The sequence below is a fragment of the Mercurialis annua genome, linkage group LG8 (genome assembly GCF_937616625.2).
Source record: "Mercurialis annua linkage group LG8, ddMerAnnu1.2, whole genome shotgun sequence".
Taxonomy (NCBI): Eukaryota; Viridiplantae; Streptophyta; class Magnoliopsida; order Malpighiales; family Euphorbiaceae; genus Mercurialis; species Mercurialis annua.
Genome location: NC_065577.1, coordinates 40,246,036 through 40,267,637, shown reverse-complemented (window position 1 = coordinate 40,267,637; position 21,602 = coordinate 40,246,036). Strand labels below are relative to the sequence as shown.

Sequence of the window (21,602 nt, the reverse complement as noted above, 5' to 3'; positions counted from 1 at the left end):
TTAGTTCAATTTGATTTGAACTGAATTCACATGTTAGTAGGTTCACTTGTTACAGAATTACATAAACAAGCTGCATCTTAGAAAAAATTTAAAAACATAGAGCAGACCCACAACAGCATTATAGCTGCAACTAGTAAACAAGATAAGCAAATGGTCGGTTCAATTAAAAACCAACCAATTTAACCAAAACCAAATAAACTGAATTATTTTCTTTATCTAATCAAATTAGTAAATATTAACTAAAACCAAATTACCCAAAATCTTAAAAACACAAAGCAAACCGACCGAGTTAGTTGGTCAGTCTGACTAAACCGATAAATATATGAAGACTAATAATTAAAGAACACATATAAATTATCGTTTAAATATGATGTCTTCTACTAATCAAACACCATCAATCATAATTAAGTACTATAAGAAATATAGAGCTAATAAAACTATAGCTATAATGTAATTCACATTCCTCATAAGTTGTATGGAATGACTAAATAAGTTGGTGACAATATGTAGAACTTTGTATCGGAATTTCTTTTCTCTTAGTTGATTCACTCCAAACTTTAGGATTGGTCAGAGGAGAAGATAAAGTATTAACATTTTAAAGTTCTAGTTTCTACTTTGAATCCACCGGAGAAAATTTCGTGACATTGAAAAAGCAGAATCCGTGTGTTTGTAAGGAGAAAAATGATGAAGCGGAAAATAAAAATTATTAATCATTATTTTAACTGAACAAAATTTTCCTACAACTCAAGTTGCAGGAAAGTCCTGCTACCATATATGTGTCTACTGTTTTTTTTTTGTCAAAGCTATATGTGCTACTGTTAATAGGCTAGTTTGTGGAATAAACAAAATTTGATAAAAATATACTACTTTAATCCTTATAGTTTATTACAAGTTTTATTTTAATTCTTTAGATTTTAAAATACGTTTTTCTTTAACATTTTGAAATGATATATTTTGTTAGCACTTTATCATAAATGAATAATTAACCATATATTGATAGTAAAATTCAAGTTATATTATATTTTGATAATTTAAAAGTTGCTATTGCAAAAAGCACATAAAAAACATATATAAAATACATATATATCGTTTTACAAAATTTTAATGAATAAAATTTAATAATATTTTCAAAGTTAATTAGCTAACAATATTTTCAAAAGTATTTTATCTTTTCATTTTAATTTCTTTAATTTAGTTATTTTGTCAATATATAGCTAATAAATTTATAAATTAGAAAAAGTAAAATGAAATGCAGTGTTCTAAAAAATGTCATAAGTTATACAAAATATTTTTCTCCTAATAGGAAATGATTATACATTTTTATATATATGAATACACGTTGCAAAAAAAATTAAAAGTAAATAAAAATTTAGAATTAAAATATCATTTATAGCTTAATATAAAGATGAAAAAGAGAAAAAAATATTAGATGATCCACTGTTGATAACTTAAGTGCACATATGCAATAATTAAAATTTGTTCTTTTAGAACATCAAACTGTGCAATTGTACTACCTAAAGTGGTTAATTTACCAGAATTAAACTGGTTAATAAACCACTTATATAGGAAGACAATTAATTCATGTGGCATCTCAAGAGAGCACCACGTAGCAAGTTGTAGAGGCAGCAGGAAAATTTTGTTCATTTTAACTTTCTAAAATTCATTTATATAAATATTTAATATATATATATATATATATATATAAAAATATTTTTGGTAGATATTTTTAAAGAAATATATAAATATAAGATCATTCATTTTACAATTAAATTTAATGAAATAATTTAACTATTTTTGATAATTCTTAAAGTTAAAAGTAATTTTACTGTCACATTAGTAGAAGATTTTTTTTTTGAATTCATCGGATCTCATTAAATTGAATATGAAACAATTACATTTGTAAGAAATTCGGGATAATATGAAAACTAAACTCGATGACCTGACATGGAACAAACAACATGTTGTCTGATTCGTAGATCTTACTTACGAAAATAAAAATTAATTACGAACTGTTCCGCAAATTAAGTGCATCTTCAATCATTTTTCGTTCAAACTTCTCCAGTCACCCGCAAACTCACAGCATCCGATTCAATCAATACTTGATAACTCCTTCTAAAAAAAGACAACAAAACCTTTTACAGAAAAAGGACAACGAACCTTTCATAAAAAAGGACAAAATAAAACATTCATAAAAAAGACAAATAATAATAAAAAAACTAGTATAACTCATAAACGAATTCATTTTGTTACTGAAATATCTTCAATCAATTTCTGCTTTTTGATAATTGAATTGCGCTTCGTGATAAATTTTAATCCATCAGAAAAAAAAACGAATTGGCTATTTATTATATCTTATGAAATTAAAATAATATAAATAAAGGGGTGGCTACCGTCAAAAGAAAAATTAAGCCATTGACGGCTGCTGAAGAAAAAAAAAATCTACGCGGCTAGGGTTCTTTTAATTTTTTTTGATAGAAAGGCGGTTAGGGTTTGTTAGAGAGAAAAGAGAGTATAATGAAAGTGATTCATTAGAAAAAATTATTATAGTATGCGTAAATGATACATTTATTTATGTAAAATCAAATTGATACATTATATTTTGAAATGTAGTCTAGTGGTCAAAAAAATATTTACAAAGTACTTATTCTTAATAAAAATATATATTTGATGCATTTTAAAAGAATTAATTATTAATAACAAAAATTAAAATCTAAATACTGAAAAAACATATTAAAAAATTGCAGACTTTATTGCATATATTGGTTTCAAGATAAAAACAATACTCATTCAGTCCCAATAAAATTGTTCATTACCTTTATCACACAGTTTAAGAAAAACAATTATTGTTTATAGATTTTATAAAATTTTATTTACTTTTTTTGTCATACCTCTATTTAATATAGAGTTCACTTGCAATTTACTTTCAATTTACTCATTGGTGGATTTTAAATAGGGTTAATATAAAAAAATTGAGTGTAAAAATTAGTTATTTTTTAAAAGTGGACAATAGTTTTAGGACAATTTTTTTTTAAAGTAGACAACTCTATTGGGACGGAGGGAGTATATTTTATCATTTATAATAGAAATCATTACTTGTATCCCTAAAACTATATATGTTATACAAGTTAGTCCTTGATATTTCAAAAGTATATTACTACAATATATGTTAAAATAGTATGATAAATTTTTCTAATCAACCATTAATTAAGAAAAAAATATTGTATATCCTTTTAAGATTCGGCATAATACACTATTCAATTATTTTAGCATATTACACATTTGTCACAATTTGTATATTTTGAAACATATCTAATTTTATGTGGAATTAAAATAACAAATTACCGATTGAAATGCATTCTTGCACTTGTAAGTAGTCTTATAATAATTAAAATTATTAATTTAATATACTTTAAAACATCAGTTATTAGTTGAAAAAAGTAAAAGTTCAAATGCTAAAATAACACATTTAAGAAAATGTAGGGGCTTTTTATATAGAATACAGGAAATCAACTACTATTTTTTTTTATACGGTCCAACCCAAATGTTTAATTTACCTACCTCATTTTCTTACTTTGATAACTTCCACTTTAGATTCCTTTATTTTATACGATTTTTCTTATTTTTCTCAATTATTCTTCTTCTCCACGATCTCTTTTGAGTTGTGAAAGAAAATTTCCACGATTTATGTTCCTTCGCTTCCGCCGCCTCCGCCGTTCCGCCTTTGTCTCGCCACGCCATCGTTCTTTTATCTTTTTAATTTTAGATCTGAAATTTTTTATTCCTTTTTTTTCATTTTCAGATCTGTAATTTGTTTATCTTTTACTGTTTATTCATCATTAAACATGTATAAAGAGTATCTTTAAAGAATCTAATACTTATTTTATATTATATAGAATAATTTTGTGATTTTATATAATAAATTTCTGTTATTTCTGCATTTTTTTTGTGTTTTGTTGTATTTCTGCGTTTTTTTTATTCTGTAGAACGATTTGTTGATGATGATTGATTGCTGAATTATTGTAATGTTACAGTATTGTTGATTTTATGTTGACTTTTATGTTGATATATATTATGTTGATATCAACTGATTCTTTTTATTTCAACACTGACAAATAAGATAATATTATCTGTGAAATAAACTTTTCATTGGATGAAATTAATGAAATTGTGTCATAACCGGTTTTGTCGAAATTTAGTTAGGTATGAGATGGAAAACGGAAAACAATTATACAAGTGATGTTGAAGAAACTATGCAGTTGCGAAGAGAATTGAGGAAGAAAAATATTTTGAAATAGATTTTTTTAATTGGTAAACTATTGTGTTAGTATATATTTAGTATATTTTTATATGTGAGAATAATTTTATTTTTTCATTTGAATTATTGTTGTTGTTTTTTCATATTGTTTTGATTACTTACTCTGATAATTTCTTTATCTGATTCATTTATTTTAAACATTTTATACCTTTGTTGTTCTTTAGTAGAATTATTACTATCATATTAACAAGTTATCATCATAATGTCAACACGATATCAACAATTAATGCTAATTTAGTTAAGATGTTTGTAAAATGAGAACATTGATTGATTTAAGTTAAATACAATCAACATATTATTAAAAGCATGTTAACATCTCATCAACGCAGAAAATTAAGATTAATTTTATGTTTTTTTAACGATTGAAAATCAACATGTTATCAACATTATGTCAACATAAAATTGAATATGAAAAAGAGTTGAAATACTTATCAATATAATGTCAACAATAAATCAACAACGAATCAAAATAAAAAATAAAATAAAACATATATTTTTGAAAAACTGTGACAACCAATAAAATATCAACAAGAAATCAACGACAAGTTAACATGATAATGCTAACATATCCTTATCTAATCTCAGTTAAATTTTGTTTTTTTTTAGTTTATTTCACGCACAAAATTATCTAATTTGCCAAAAAAAAATTTAGAATAAATTTTTTCAATGTTAAAATCAAGGAAATACCAACTGATTATCAACACAAAATCAACATAAAATCAACAACACTGTAACATTATAATATTTCAGCAATCAACCATCATCAATAAAATCGAGCTGCAGAATAAAAAAACGCAGAAATACAACCAAACACAAAAAAATGCAGAAATAACAAAAAATTATTCCATATAACCATAAATTTATATTACATGACATGAAATTAGCATTATATTCTTAAAATATAATCTCTATACATGTTTAATGATGAAAAAACAGTAAAAAAATTGTAGATCTAAAAATAAAAAAGAAAAAGAAGAAGAAGAAGAATGAATAAATTGTAGATCTGAAATCAAATAGATGACAACGATGAGTACAGAAGATGATAGCGTTGGCGAAGATGACAACGGAGACGATAATGAGAACGATGACGGAGGAGCGAAGGAGCGGATACTGCGACGGACGACGACGGAACAGAGAAATGGAGAACAGTAAAAAAGAGAGAGGAAGATGAGCTGAGAGAAAGAGAGAGAAATATGAGGTGAGAGGAAGAGAGAACTGAATGATGAGAAGAGAGAAAATAAATGAAATCATGATTAATGTGCTTTTAGGTTTGAATATATAGAATCCGTATAAAAATTATAATCAGCTCCGTGTGTGATAGTTTAGTAAGTGGAAAGTATGCCAAGTATAAAAGTAAATAATTAGCCAATTTATGTTGTTTGTGTAAAAAGCCCAAAATATAGACCTCATTGTTAATGATTTATAGATGGGCTCTTTAGTAGGCCTAGAACTGGTACGAAAAATAGATTGTCCACTGGAAAAAGGGCTGACTCCCTCATTTACTCTACATGGGCTTTTCCAAACCCAAAATCACGCCATTCATAATCTCCCCTCAATATATTTTTTTTGGTTAATGCCAAAAAAAAATTATGAACTTTACACGTTTTTTCATTTTAATCACGCAGTTTAAATTTTCTCATTTTCATACACGAACTACCATTTTTTTCTCAAATTCATACACGATGCTGAGGTGGCACTCATTCATTGGTGTAAAATGACCTCCACCTCAGCAAATTACACCAATAGAGCCGTGACATCTCAGCGTCGTGCATGAATTTGAGAAAAAGTGATAGTTCGTGCATGAAAATGAGAAAATATAAACTGCGTAATTAAAATGAGAAAACGTGTAAAGTTGGTGAATTTTTATGATATTAACCCTTTTTTTTTTCTATCTTCCTATGATTGTTTTATCACCAAAATCAACTAATTGAACTCAAGAAATCGCAGTTTGAAGTCTCGCTCACAACATCCTTCTTCTATTAAAAATGTTTTCGAAGCCTTTTTTTATAAAATCTCTTGTTGTCTTTCTTGAGAACAGGTTAGATTTATTTTCTAGGTAAGCTCTGTCTTTTTTTTTTACCTTCCCTTGATGTCGTATAAGTTGCCTAGTCGTGGCCGTTTAGAATGCTTGGCATTTGCGCCAAGTCTAGCTTTTGGTCTTGACTTTGTCCTGGATGCGAAGCTTGTAAACCAATCGCTTATCCTTTTCTCTCCTTAAGAATTAAATTTATTGTCGTATTTGTTAATGCTATCACAATTAGAAAAATAGGTCAAATTAAATTCGTTAGTATCTGAAGTGAGTGTGGATTGAACGACTCTTTGTAAAATTTGTGTTTTTGCCTAAAATTAGCTAAAATGCGACAACTTCTAAGAAAAAATTTCATTCTTCTTTGAATGAAGCAAAAATAAGAAGATGATTAAAAGGAGAGGAGAGATTTAAGCTACCGAATTTTGCACAGTCGTAATACCAATATATAACATAATTGCAAAACTTTCATTCATGGGCTAAATAATTTTTATAAAAAATCACATAAAAATTACGGATTATGGAGTCCAGCATAACAATTGCACAAGTTGGGGATGATTGTGCTCTCCCTTCTCTCTAAAAGTAAAAAAAAAATTATTTTTCATCTTTTTAAAGGTGGGAGAAGATGATTTTTTCAGTTAACCGGTAAATTATTTTTTCTTCACCCATAATACCATTAATTCTAGATCTACCTTTCTTGTTTCAAGAAGTCCTTTTTAAGGTATTTGTTTGAATTTTATTTTAATTGGATAAACTTTTAAGGTTTTTTCGCACCTCTTTGATCCGATATTTTATATCGCTCAAGAATTTTTAGTGTCCGTTCCAATTTTAGATCCATGTTCTTGTAGAAGGAATTGAGAGATAACTTATGGATCTATATTGAAGATGAGACTTAAAAAGTTTGAAACTTTAAAAACCAAGCGGTTTCAAGATTGTAGTTTCAATTATGTATTTGGATAACTTTTTGATGATTAAAAAAGCCATATTCGATGACTGAATTAACAGCTCTCATCATTATTTTAGAATAATTTTTTCAGTTTGTTGAAAAAGGCATTTATCCATGTAATTTTCATTCTCGCAAGTTTTGACTTTTGATAAAGAAAGTGAAAGAGGTTCTCAAGTAAATACAGTCAGAAAATGAAAAGAATCGATGAACTTTTGATTTCTGGAAATATTTGGGAAATGACCTTTTATACTTCATTTTTTGAAACTTTTACAAACATACCCCTTTTACTTCTAATCTACCAATGAGTTACCAATAATCTATTACTAAATTATTAAAAAGGAGTATTTTTATAAAAATTTCAAAAAATGAGATATTTTTGAAAAAATAAACCCGAAATACTTTGAGGCTTTTATAGATAGGGCCCGGTTCTCGGCCTTGCAAAATAATTAGGCTTCATTACTAATATGAGCAGATTATTCTAAAGCCTCCCACGTATGTCATAATTCACAGTTTGATATCTTTTATTTAAAAAAATAATTTAATACCTCAGTTTTAATTTGTAAATACTTACAACCTTCTGTTAAATATAAGTACCAAATTGTTAACGAATTAAATATGAGGTATTAAATCGTTTGAAAATGAAATATTAAATCGTTAATATAATTAAAAGTGAGGTACCAAATCGTTTGAAAGTGAATATCAAATTATTAACGGAACTAACAGAAGTCTTTAATTGTTGATCGGAATTAAAAATAAAATAACAAATTATTTGATTTTCAAATAAAATATATCAAACCGTAAATTATAAGAAATATGTTAGGGTTAGATTAATTTGGTGGAAACAAAATTAGGCAAAGTAATTTCAAAGTTTTACTCAAGCCCTTTTGAAATGGAGACGGAATGATAAAGGCAAAAATGAAATCAACATCAAATCTAACCAAATCTAATACAGCACAGAGTTGATGATGCCAAATCTCAGACCAAATGCTACGTGTCACCTGATGATTGTAGCCAGCAGGTGAGCCCCTCCTCTACTCAAAGAATTGGAATCAAATCAAATAATTATTCAAATTTTCTCATTTCATTTTATCCACCCACCACCACACTCCCATTATCGCCACGTTCACTCACCATTCCATACAAAATCTCATCATTTTATAGCTGAAAATTTCATTACATATCCCATTTAAATTTTAAAATTATCTTATCCATCATTTTCATTAAAATTTATTTAATAAATCAATTAATTAAATGATAAAAATTATAAATATTCAAGTACATAAAATGTAAATGAAGGTGCACATGATTAACATAATAACTATTGAATCGAATAAAGGAATAAAATGCCAATTTTTTTTGTACAAACTTTAGAAATTAGAATCATATTCCTCATTAAACTTATATATCTATTTTTAATTTTCCAAATTTTGGGAAATTTGATTTTACTTTCATAAATCTCTTCATTCATTTAGATAGAGATTATAGAACTTGAAATTTAAAAAGCTAAAAAGATTAAAACAAATAAAAAATACTATTTCCATATACTAAATTTCCTTGAAGAAAATTTGAACTTTGATCTCTGCTAATCATTGCTGTTAACGTTGTTTCCTTCTTAAATCAACCACAACAACACTAACATTATCCGTACTTTGTCTAGCCAAAGCAAGCTTAGTCAACAGAATTGAAGCATCAGAACACGCCTTATCGGAACTCTCAACAGAACCGCTACTCATGGTGGAATCGCTCCCCGGCGATGAAGACGACGGCCTATCTGCCCGTAAACACATTCGTGCAACGCCACAGGCTGTCTCGTTTGAGACTACATCCCATAGACCGTCACTTGCTAATATAAGACACTCGTCCTCGTCGGATCGTTCCGTCATTGTCACCTCCGGCTCCGATATCACATACGGTTTCAGATAATTATCGCCTGAAACATATAAAAGAAGCAGTTGAATACAAATCCATAGAACAAAAGTCGTTACAATAGTTATAAATAGGTAGCACGGGCACAGATCTGGAAAAACAAAACAAGAACACGGCGAATCGGAATTATTATCCAAAACGTTTCGTAAACGGGACATGTGATGAATGAAGAATCCATTTTAAGATTTCTCGTGTAAAAAATAAATTACCCGTATCCAAAACATTTCGAAAACAGAACATGTTAATTGAATAAAGTATCCGTGCTACCTAAGGTTATAATTGTTGAAAAAACAGTTAAATCTCTCACCGATTGCTCTCGACATGGCTAGAACACCCAAGACTCTCGGCCCGTCCCAGTAGATTACACGACCGCCGGCTTCTTGTATTCGGTGCAGTTCATCTGGCCGATCAGGCTGTCAATTTTACAATAAAAAGAACAGTCAGATCAAACTCCGATTACCGGTAAATTATGTTGAAACGAAAAACAGGTTCAAGTACAAAATTTTACCTTATGATCAGAGGAAAGTGAGACAGCAGCGCCGCCACGGCAGAGCACAGCGCGGGAATCGCCGCAATTAGAGACGACGATCTTATCATGAGTCACAACAGCAACAACAGCAGTCGATCCAACGGCGTCGCACTGAGGAGTCTGAAGCTCACAGCGGCATTTCGGAGATTCATCTCCGACGATACACCAATCCGCCACCTCTTTATCCATCTTCGCAAAGCTGCTCTCCATTGTTTGCTTCCACTCGACGCTCTTCTCTTCTCGAAACGTTTCCATTTCTGCCTTCACTATTTCATGTAACCGCTCTCTGCATCTCATCGCAACCTAAAAACACAATCACAACACCAAAATAATTAATACATTGAAGTTCAACAAATATAAGGATTTACATAAGTTTTGAGAATTTTTATTTACATGAGAGCAACCGTGACCGTCGAAAACGCCGAAAAACGAAGTTTTCGGACCGGTTAACGACGTCTGGATCGACACAGCGTCTTCCATATCCCGTCTTCTACCGCAAACAGAAGTCGTACCGAATTTCGGAGTTTCCGATTCTAAGTTTTTATTAACAGACTCGCGATTTAAATCCAAACACTCTTTGTTTTTCTTATCAGCATTCGACTTCTTATTACTCCGTTCATCATCGTTATTACAGTCCCGACCACGAGAAGAGCTTTCGAGCGGCGGAACAACTGTATTATTTCTAGTAACAAGCTCAACTTTCTGCCGTTTATTATTGTTTTCCGACGGAGGTTGAACAGCTAAATCCGCAACCATTTTAAACGGCCGGAGATCCAATCTCCTCCGTCTCGAAGCTCTCGAGCTTGTTTCGGCTACTCCGGTAGCCGAATCACCTTCTCCGACGACGCCACAACAAATTCCGGCCATTACAGATTTGATTTGAAATTCTAAGAAATTGAAGAGATTTTTTGAAGAGGAAATCAATGGACCATTAAAAATGATTTGGGGGGAGAGAATTTAGAGGGAAAGTAAATTAATAAATAAATAGAGATTAGTCAGCTGGGGGCCACATATGCTGCCCGTCACCGTCACGGGCAAATGAAAAGATCCGACATGTACAGTTGGTATGACGTAGATATATTGGAATAGTGAATTTGAAAGTATCTTCACCGTTCGATTATTTTATATATTTTCTCTCTCTTTGTGTTATTTGAACACGTGTGTCTTGATTTTTAAAGGCTGTTTACGTGGACCAATGAGGATATTCCACGAATTGTTGTAACGACCTTCCTTTACTGACACGCATGTGGTCCTAACAAGAAAAGATGACTCTTCAGAATATCTATTTTTTAATTAATTTTGGTTTTGATTAAATAAAACTATGTTTTAATTTTGATTATTTATTAGAAGGTTTAATTATTTGCTATTATACCATAACCTAGGATATCACCACGTGGCATTGATCATCAAATATGAGATTCGTGTGTGATTCTCTTGAATAGACGCGCTCTTGTTAGGTTATGAACTACACCTCCACTTATACACAAAATTATACCAGTACTAAGATGAAAGGGATTTTTAACTATAAATTTATTATTTGTTCATGTGTGATTTAATTTGGTATAAGATCACATAGTTTATTGATAACATTTTACGATGCTTGCACTTTTGCATATAATTATTGTTTAATCATAACTCGGGTACTAAATAATCTATGGTAAAAGTAATATTTATAGTTAAATAATTATTAATTCTAACTATTTTCAATCCTATATATTTATAAGTATTGTTTCAGATAAAACTTTTTTGTCAATATTTTAATAAATGTTTTTCCGAATAATTTTAAAAATATCTCATTTTTTATAGAATCATTTATTAAGTAGTGCAGTATAGAAAAAATTTATCTACATGAAAACATATTTATAATTACCAAATTATTAAATTCCAATTATAATATATTATTTGTTCATATGTGTATTTGTATGAGCGATGCGATGCCTACTCTCTACCTTAGAAAGATAATATTTTTTCTAGAGAAATAAAGTCTGTTTTTTCTTTTGATTTCAAATTCAGAGGACAATGGTATTTGGCTTTTAACCAGATATCCTCTTCTTTAACTCGTTTATTCCAAAGTTGGTGATTTTTTTTAAATAAATTGCTCAGTTTATTAGAGATTTCGTATGTTTTTTGTAGTTTGTGCATAGATTTTTAAATTTGTCACGTTCTTTTTCGTGATTTTTAAAATTTCAAATTCAAATTTTTGAAGATTTATAATTTTTATATCATCTTATGAAGTATATTAACAGCGGAATAAGAGATCAATATAAGTTACGAGGCGCAATTGGTGTTAGATCGGAAAACCTCAACAGTTAAATTCATCATGTTTATTTACATCTGTAAAAATTGCATCTTTAAATTTCTATCGTTGTTCGTTTTTTTTCGTATATCAAGTATAGCGTTTCAATTTATTTTTTATTTTTTTATAATTTTAATTTACTATTTACTTCGATGATTTAGGTTGTAAATCTGATATGATACCTTAATATAATAATATGCTTTGATAAAAAAAATGTGTATCTTATTTGATGAAAAATCAAATATTTATTAATGGTATTTCACAAATGGCTTACTTGCACGTTTTGACTTTAATTATCGTCAAACCATAACTAGGATATAATATAATAAATTTGTAGTTTATAGATTATTAATTATGAATTTATTAATTTTTTCTATAATTTTTTTTTTCATGTATGATTTAATTTGGTATAAAATCACATTTCTTATTGACAATATTTTATAATAGCTAAATATTGTTTACTTACACTTTTGCTTTTAATTATAGTTTAATTATTTATGATATTAGATAATTTATAATAAAATTACTGTTTAATCATAGTTTTTATTTTTTTACAGTTGATAATGATTCATTTTAACTATCATCTATTATTTATTCATATGTGCGATTTAACTTTGACATAAAATCATGTATTTATTGATAATTTTTCAATTGACTAAATAATATTTGTTTGCACATTTTGGTTATAATTGATGTTTATTAGACTAGGATATTGAATATTATACATAATAAAAAATTATTATTTACTTATGATAATTATTAAATTTCAACTATAACTCTATTATCTATTTATACGTGGAATTTTATTTAGTAACTTTTATTTAAATCATAACTAGGATAGTTAATATATATTTATTTATAACCATTTATTATTTTACATTATATTTTTTATAATGAATTTGAATAGTCTAATTTGATTTTCATTTCAAAATGTAATTAAGATATCCACAGTTTTGTACTCCCTTAGGTCCACAAAGATAGATCAAGCAAAAAAAAATTAAAAATATAAATTAATTTTGTTAACATTGTTAAAATTAATTTTCTATTCATCTTTAGAATTTTATTTTATTTAATTTTTAAATATATAAACAATATATTAATGACTAATTTATTTATTGGTGTAACTTGTAATAGAATATTAAATTATTTATTTATTTGAAGATGACTAAATATATTTGTTAAAAATATATGAGATTTTAAATTTTTAAGTTTTTTTTATCAAATATAGGGAATGACCTATAATTTGAACGTGAAATATAAAAGAATGGTCCATTTTTTGGAGAGGAGAAAAGCAATTATATTATTTTAGTTTTCAACAAAATCTAATAAAATTTGTAAAGTGAATAAACATTCTACATATTGCCTTTCCATTTTTCTTTAAAGGAGCGTGTAACAACGCGCGTTGAGCAGCGTACAAGAACGAAGCGGGTAAAATCTGGTGTAAACCGGCATGATTAAGGGCGTTCCAGTTATGAAAAGGCAAAGATGAGGAGATTTCGACACGTATAAGGGACACCAATGTCAAATACTTTTTGACGCTTCTCAGAATATCTTTAGTCAGTCGCTCTAATATTCCGACACGTGTCCCTGCCTTACGTGGAGCTGAGCCAGCAATGTCCGTCTTTTGGTTTTCGTTTTGTTGGTTAAATCAGACACGTTTCGAGCATTTGCAGTAGTTGCTGTCCAATTTTAAGACTTTTTACATTGTTTTTTGGAAAATGTTTTGACGGTCCTTAAGTGCAAAATTTTGATAAGTTTGGAAATTGCAGAATGAGCCTCTTATTTCATGGTTTTTGCATTCTGCTTCACATTCTTCTCTATTCCTTATCGTCGGTCGGATCGATCACTAAACCGAATAGAATTCTATAAGCATAACAGTAATTGAAATATGCAACCTGAACCAAAATAATTATTCGTCTCGGTCGGTAATTTCAATTAATTGGATAACTAAATTTTATTAAAATTAATTATTAAAAAAGAAATAAATAAAATAAATTAATTTTGATATTACAAAAGCAACACTATGTTATATATAATTAAATAAATTTGATTGGTTCGGTTTATATAAAAAATTTGTATCAAAAATAGAATAGAATAGAATTAATCAAATGTTATTAAATTATTAACCATAACCGAACCGAATTAATAAAAACAAACAAAACTAAAATTTTAGTTTGATTCGAACGTATTTTTAAAATAGTCCATATATGATTGAACTAAATTATTTTAAAACTCGCTGATTTAGTCTCCGGTTTTACAGTTACAATATAATTGAATTCAATTGAACCGAATTTTTAATTTTTATAAATTAGTATAATCAGACTACCGATCAGCTCCTTATATAACTGATCGAACCGGATGGTTCGATCCGATTCTTCAAAATGCAACGACTTCCTTTTTTTCTCGAAACCAACAATAACTCCCTAGGTACTCATTATTCATTAAAGTATAATTTAAACTTTTGAATCATGGGAGCTAAAAAACATTAAAAAGAATACAAATGGGTAAAATTGCAAGAAAGTCCCCATATTTTACCTATTATATCCAAAAGAGATCTTTACTTCTACATAACTACAATTCTCACCCAATACCTCACATGTGGGGTTTGCAAGTTTAGTTCTCCATCATGAGTCATGTAAGCTATCCTCACACCAAGAGGGACTGAAATTCTGTGCCACCTCACTAATAAAGATAAAGGCTGTAACATTACCTAACTAATGAGAACATGCCATGTGTCCAAAATGAAAGCTGTAAAGCATTGACTCTTCGATTTGTGATGAGGTGAGGTGACCTAACAGAAATAAGTGACACGTGACCAACAAAGCAAAAGCAAGTCAGCAACAAAATTAAAATTAATTAAGTAAAGTTAAAATTAGAAAACCTTTTTTAATGTACAGGCTGCTTTTTTTAATTAATGTATAGGCTGCTTAAAACGGACATTTGTCAATTCTCTAGCTAACTAAAGCAACCAAAAAAACAGATGAAATGGAGTTTGTGGGTTAATGACACGTATGATTCATGTTTCTGAGAAGTTTCTGTTTTTTTTTTAAATATTATTTTGGGGGTTTAAATACAGTTTAATTTGATTGTAGTTTTTGTTGTTTTTTTCCTGAATTTTTCAAAGTCAGAGATTGTGGATTTTGAATGCATTATGCATCTCTACAAATCCTTGCAAAATTTTATTCACTGCGAGCTTTATTTTGAGACCGATGAAGTAGTGACTCCAGCCTTAAACCGAAAATTTATCGTATGATCGTCTTATTTTTTTTGTAATAATTGGAGAGGAGGAAGCGTTTGTGGAAAAAAAGGAACTCACGATCTTAATTAGTTGCTCTGTTATTGGAATTTTGTTGATTTTTTTAAGTGTTTTGCTATGTGTTTTGATAATTTTGATTATTTGTTTAAGTCAATTTTTAATTAGATCAAAACTGTCTAATCTTTGTTTGAGTTCTGATTTCTAATTTGATAAATTGAGATTGTGGCCAATTAGTAGGAATACCTATCTTTTAGTGTGATTGAACTACAAAATTAAAATATTGTATTTGGTTAATATAATATTATTTAAATTTATATCTTATTAAGTTTAAAAATATTATTAATAAAATTAAATTAATTATTTAATTATGGTTATTATAAAACCAAAAGAAGAATAAATTCAGTTTGGAAAAAAATTTAATAACCGAATATATTATATTTATTTTTACAAAATTCTTAACTAATTTAATATTAATTATAAATAAAAAATTAATATAATTATAATAAATTTACTAATATATTCATTGACGAGTTACGTTACGAGCCACGTGCATAGCACGTAATGCGAAATGAGTATTTTTAAATAGCTATACAAAGTCGGGGTTATAAATATATCAAAAAAAAGTAGGGGTCATTCTACGCTTTATTTAGCATATAATATATTATTTTACATCTCAATAGTGATATTAACTAATGATGTATAATTTATGCACTTAATTCTAATTATATAAATTTTAATAAAATAAGTTGTCGTACTATTATTCAAACTATTTACTTGTGATTATATTATCAATTCTAATTAATTAATTAAACTATTTACTCACCTATCGATTTATGAATTAATTAAAAAATTGAAGACCAAGTACAACAAGCTACATCTCCATGTTCTCCATACTAAATTTATCACCATAATTAACTTGAATAGCAAATTCTAAATACACAGCTTACTGAACTCACAATTGCAAGGAAAAGGTAATTCAAGAAGACGTAATGCTAAAAGGTGTCCGATAATGCGGTTTTTCAACTAAGATCGAGTCTCATTCCGGAATCAAATCCATTCGCTGTCACGCCTCCATCAACAGAAATAATCTGCCCAGTAATGTAAGATGCAGATGGTAGGCAAAGGAATGCTACTAAAGATGAAACTTCTGTTGCTTCTCCGACCCGCTGAAGAGGAGTTTTTGCAACTACCTTGTCCAAGAATTCTTTGTTTCCAAGCAGCTGCAAGGAGAAAAATAGAATGCAGTAAGAAATCAATTAGAGGTGGCCAAGGGCAGGTTCAGCCTGTGAACCAGCCAGGAAACGGGGAAGGCCAGTTCGGGGCTGATTCAATATTTCTTGGATGTATCACCGGTTCCGGTTACAGTTCCAACTCCAAACTGGACTAATATGGAGCTGTGAACCAGCAGTTTCAAACTGAAACAGCCGGTTCTTAAACCGTGGCCACCCCTATTTTCAATGATTCTCCAATAATCCACCCTCCAATTCATAGGGAGGGAGGGTTTCACGAAAGAGAGCCCCTGTTTGACGCTGGCAGAAGGTACAATGCAAGAAATTGAGTTAAAACATAAACCACATATGGCTCTAGTGTAATGCTAAAATCATTACCTCTACATAATAACGGATTTATAGTGATTTCGGAAACAAGACTCTAAGAAGATTCTACTGAAAGTTTTTATGGCCATATGCAACCAACAATTCAAAAGGATAATACATTATAGGCCGTTACGCAGTTATCAGCATGCACAAATGTTGAGGAAGAAGATATATTATTGTCACCTTCAGAAAGACTAGTGGCTAAGTGGATGCTTAACTCAGATGACCATCAGGAGGATGTTATAAGTGGAAAATCAAGAATAGAACAATATGGTACATGACGGAATTTTGAGTCTCGCATAAGAAGTTTCTACATCCAAATGGTTCAGTTATATAATGTAGGTTATGAAAATTCTGTATGAAAATCTACTAGATAATCTTAGACTATGTAGCACAGAAACGCTGAAATACAAAACTCGAAATGAAAAAACGGCAAAATTACATCTTTTACGAGAATGAATTATTAATACAGAATTTCAGAGTTGCAAAAGCGTTTCTAAAAACAAAAACATAATGCAAAGACATACAACTCGATAAATTTCCGTGCAAACATAGATCTTGGATATCAATAAAGTGAGTAAGCATGTAACCTTAAAGAGGCGACTTGGTGACTGGATCCTGAAAAGTGAACCCAAGGTAATAATACATGTTAAACTCAGGGTATGCATCATGAGGCGTCAGCCTGAATATGGCTGAGGCTGAACCCACAGTACTACCGTCTTGTTCGGAATAACTAGTGGTTAAGTGGATGCTTTACTAAGATGACAATCAGGAGGATGTTATAAGCGGAAATCGGAAATAAAACAGATATGGAACGTGATGGAATTTCGAGTCTCGTTTAAAAAGTTTCTACGACCTCATAGTTCTGTTATATAATGTAGGCCATGAAAATTCCATACTAAGGTTCTAGTAGATAATCTTAGATTATATAGCACGGTAGAGGAAACGCCGAAATGAGAAACTAGATACGAAAAAATGGCAAAATTACATTTCTATAAGACTAAGTTTCGGAGCATTTCTAAAAACGAAAAAAAAAACGAAATGCAGAAACATAGAACTCAATAAATTTCCATGCGCTGTAAGATCTTAGATACCAATGAAATGAGTAAGCTTATAACTTTAAAGAGAAGACTTTGTGACCGGATCCCTAAAAGTGACCCTAAGGCAACGCTACAGAGTTAAACTCGGGTCTTCATCATGAGGCATCAGCCTGCTGAACCAACGGGATACAGTGCTCATTTTTGAGATTAAGTTAAACTTGTTGGAAGGTAAGGGTCAGTTTGCTAGCATTGTGAAGATCACCTTAATGATGTAATCAAAACCGGTATTTTTTCTGTTGATAATGTTTAGGTGCATTCTGTGCTGTGAATGAGATGAATCAATTCATTTATAGACCTAAAATTTTCCAACTTCACATAAAAAAGTAAGACCTTTATCAAAATATGATAATGTGCTATTAGATCGACATGCATGATGACACTAAAGAGAGTTAGAATCATTACCCGCTCCACCATTGAGGTCCTGATATACCAAGGTGCAACAGCATTAGTCCTGATATTGTCCTTTGCCCACTCACAGGCCAAATTTTTCGTTAGTTGATTAATCGCACCTGCCACCAGAAAATTGAATGTACGTATTCTGTAAGTTGATAAATAAGACTAGCCAAATAATGCTTACGCAGAAGAAATTAGAGATAATTGTGCGGAAATTATAGATAAAATTGTACATTGGTAACTCACCCTTAGTTGCCCCGTAAATTGATCCGCTACCTAAGTGCTGAATACCTGCGACAGAGGAAATGAATATGATACTTCCCGCACCGGAGGATTTTAAAAGAGGGTGGGCAAGTTGACACATATGGTATGCAGATTCGAAGTTAGTTAGCATGATTTTGGAATATTCTTCAGCAGTGTACTCAGTAGTTGGCTTCCTTATATTCGTGCCAACATTGTTAACCTGAAGTCAAAGGCCATGCACATTAAATCCTAGAAAGCTGCAGAAACAACTGTTTGAAGTAATGCTCCTCAGTTGTTAAACTCGTTTAATATTTATCGTAAAAATTAGGTATATATGTCACACTCAACTAAAAGTAGCCATTTCATAAACTCAAATAAATTTTAGAGTTATTTGCAAAAAAAAGCCCCAACTTTCACTCTTTTAGCGATTTAAGTACACCATTAAAAATTACAAAAAAAAAGGCTAAACTTTTCGCTTTTTCTAGCACTTTGCACATCCGCATTGAAAACTGCCAAATATGCTATGAGAAGTGAAAGGTTAGGAATTCTTTTGCCAATCTCAGCGATGGTGCTTAAATTGCTAAAAACATAAAAATGTTGTTTCTTTTTTAGGCGCAAATAACCCTAATTTTATGTTTCATGTAAGGTACCACGGACACGGACATAGGAAAACGGACACTTGGACACGGACAAGGCTAAACGGTGTCTTTTAAGGTTTCCTATGTGAAAAATGACTTTCGTGTCTGAAACATCAAGTATCTAAAATGTTTCCCAAACATTTCCGAAATGCGACATGTTGAATGAAGTGTACGTGCTACCGAGTAACACTAAAACAATGCTAGAATATATATTGATTTCAGAATAAATGCAAGAAATCAATTAACCAATAATGACCAAAAATTTACTTACAAGAATATTAAGAGTGCCTTTAAAAACAGAACCCACTTCTTCAATCAGCTTCTCTCTCTGAGCTCGAGAAGTTGCATCACAGACCGACCCAGTTACCAAAAAGCCCTTCTCCGTCCAATTTTTCAAACAATTATTCAATTCTTCTTCATTTCTTGAACATGTATGAACCCTAGCTCCCAGTCCAGCCAGCTCCTCCACCGTTGCATTCCTATAATAGTAATGATATTTTTTACACAATCAAATAAAGTTAATGTGATTCCATTAAATGGACATCTAAATTACTAAAATATACAGTTTTTTTCAGTTTTAAATCAAACCCATGAATCGAACAAAAAGTTTAAAGATTACCCGATTCCGCGGGTGCCGCCGGTGACGAGAGCGGTGGTTCCGTGAAGAGACCATCGTGATTGTTTGAAACTGGTTCCAGTGTTTGACATGTTTGGACTTTTAGTTGCAGGTTACTAAAAAAAGTAAGTACTAAGTAGCTGCTGGGACGACGACCATGAGGACGATGACGATAATGACTGTGAGTGGTATGATCATGGGCCGAGATTGGGCCAATTTGAATCTAACTAGCCCGGTCACTTTACATTCGGCTCGTATTCGATTAAGTTTAATATGTCTAAATTCTTTTAATATTTTTTTAGTATTTAACTTTTTTTGTTTCAATATTTTTTTATTAATTGAACTTAATTTAATTCAAACTCATTTAGTGAATTGCTAACTAAATTGAGATTTATAATTTGATGGCTAAAGATTAACTTTTCATGTGAAGTCGATATTTGGCCTTTATAGTCTATACTAATTGATTGACAACTATATACTTGCGGATTTTCGCCAACACCCTCCTTTTGCCGTTAGATTGAGGAAATAGACAACTATATTATTACCCGCGCTACTGAACACATCATTTTCAATGTATGCCATAAATAATCATTCAACTATTGATTACTCATTTTACTTATCAATCGCTATTTATTATAGAAAAAACTCGATTCACGGTTGTTGTAGCTAAATGTAGAATTAGCGTTGATTTTAATATAAAATACATCGGTGAATACACATTGTTTACCATTTTTTTTTGAAACAAGTTAGTAAAACATGTCGACTCTACATACATCTATTATATAATTTCTAAATTAGTTTTATAAGCACGCTTAACACTAGAAAAAACACATTGATAAAATTTAATTATCTTCATATTTTTTTTCTTATCATGTGCACTAAATGAGTTTTTTTGACTTAAACAAGCAACACAAAAAAGTAAGAACTGATTAAAAAAAAAACTTAAAAGCTGGCAACATTTTTAATAATACAAAAATATATCTCTCAACACTTAAGAGGTTTTCACTCAGCAATTAGAAGCTTTCGCTTGCCTGCTCTATATCAGTGATGATCAGAAATGTATTTTTTTTAAGTATCAAATGTTTATCTATGATGTATTTTTTATAGAAAAAAATAAAAATATTATTATATTTGTCCGCTTTATATTAGAGATACATTGAAGGTATATCAAATATGTAAGAGAGATCTATTTTTTTTGTCTTTGAGATATCAGAAATATATCTGCAATATATTTTTTTATAGGTAAACTTAGAAAGATAAAGAGTGATTTTTTTTTTAATTTTTAAGTAAAGATGGATTTTGTTAAGCTTATTGCATATTTTTATAACTTAAGTGATTTTTTGGTGTAATTTTATAGTTTTCTCAAATTATAATATAATAAATACTTCATAGAAAGATATCCAAACTCTTAAAATCGTCTACCAATCACCGCTTAAAAAAGATCAACATGATAATTTTAGTAAATTGCTAACTTGTGAGGTTTTGTAATGTGTTCCTTTACCGTATGCGTAGGGGTGTATATGAGCTCAAACGAGCCCGAATCAGGTCAAGCTCGAACTCTACTGGGCTAGCTTAAATTCAAAATAGGTGAATATAAATGATAATCTTCTTATATGTACAATTTTACTTACTTTAACAGATTTAATTTGAAATCTAATATTTTAACTTTCGATTCAAAATAAAAAAAATTAAAATTACTAATGATCGAAAGGAGTACGATTGC

At 29.7% G+C, this 21,602-nt stretch overlaps 2 protein-coding genes across 2 annotated transcripts; both read right to left on the bottom strand.

Annotated features, from left to right (window-relative positions):
• Positions 1-8,809: 8,809 nt before the first annotated feature.
• Positions 8,810-10,704, bottom strand: LOC126661318 (protein phosphatase 2C 37-like). The gene is made up of 4 exons (XM_050355138.2): positions 10,136-10,704; positions 9,722-10,045; positions 9,521-9,626; positions 8,810-9,217 (listed from the first exon to the last, which is right to left on the bottom strand). Exons 1-4 carry the CDS (start codon positions 10,607-10,609, stop codon positions 8,883-8,885), a joined length of 1,239 nt encoding a protein of 412 aa, XP_050211095.1. The 5' UTR covers positions 10,610-10,704; the 3' UTR covers positions 8,810-8,882.
• A 5,420-nt stretch (positions 10,705-16,124) lies between these two features.
• LOC126661194 (tropinone reductase homolog At5g06060-like) lies at positions 16,125-20,039 on the bottom strand. Its single transcript, XM_050355011.2, has 5 exons — positions 19,883-20,039; positions 19,535-19,742; positions 18,629-18,845; positions 18,392-18,498; positions 16,125-16,514 (listed from the first exon to the last, which is right to left on the bottom strand). The coding sequence occupies exons 1-5, from the start codon at positions 19,969-19,971 to the stop codon at positions 16,314-16,316; spliced, it is 822 nt and encodes a 273-aa protein (XP_050210968.1). The 5' UTR covers positions 19,972-20,039; the 3' UTR covers positions 16,125-16,313.
• Positions 20,040-21,602: the final 1,563 nt, after the last annotated feature.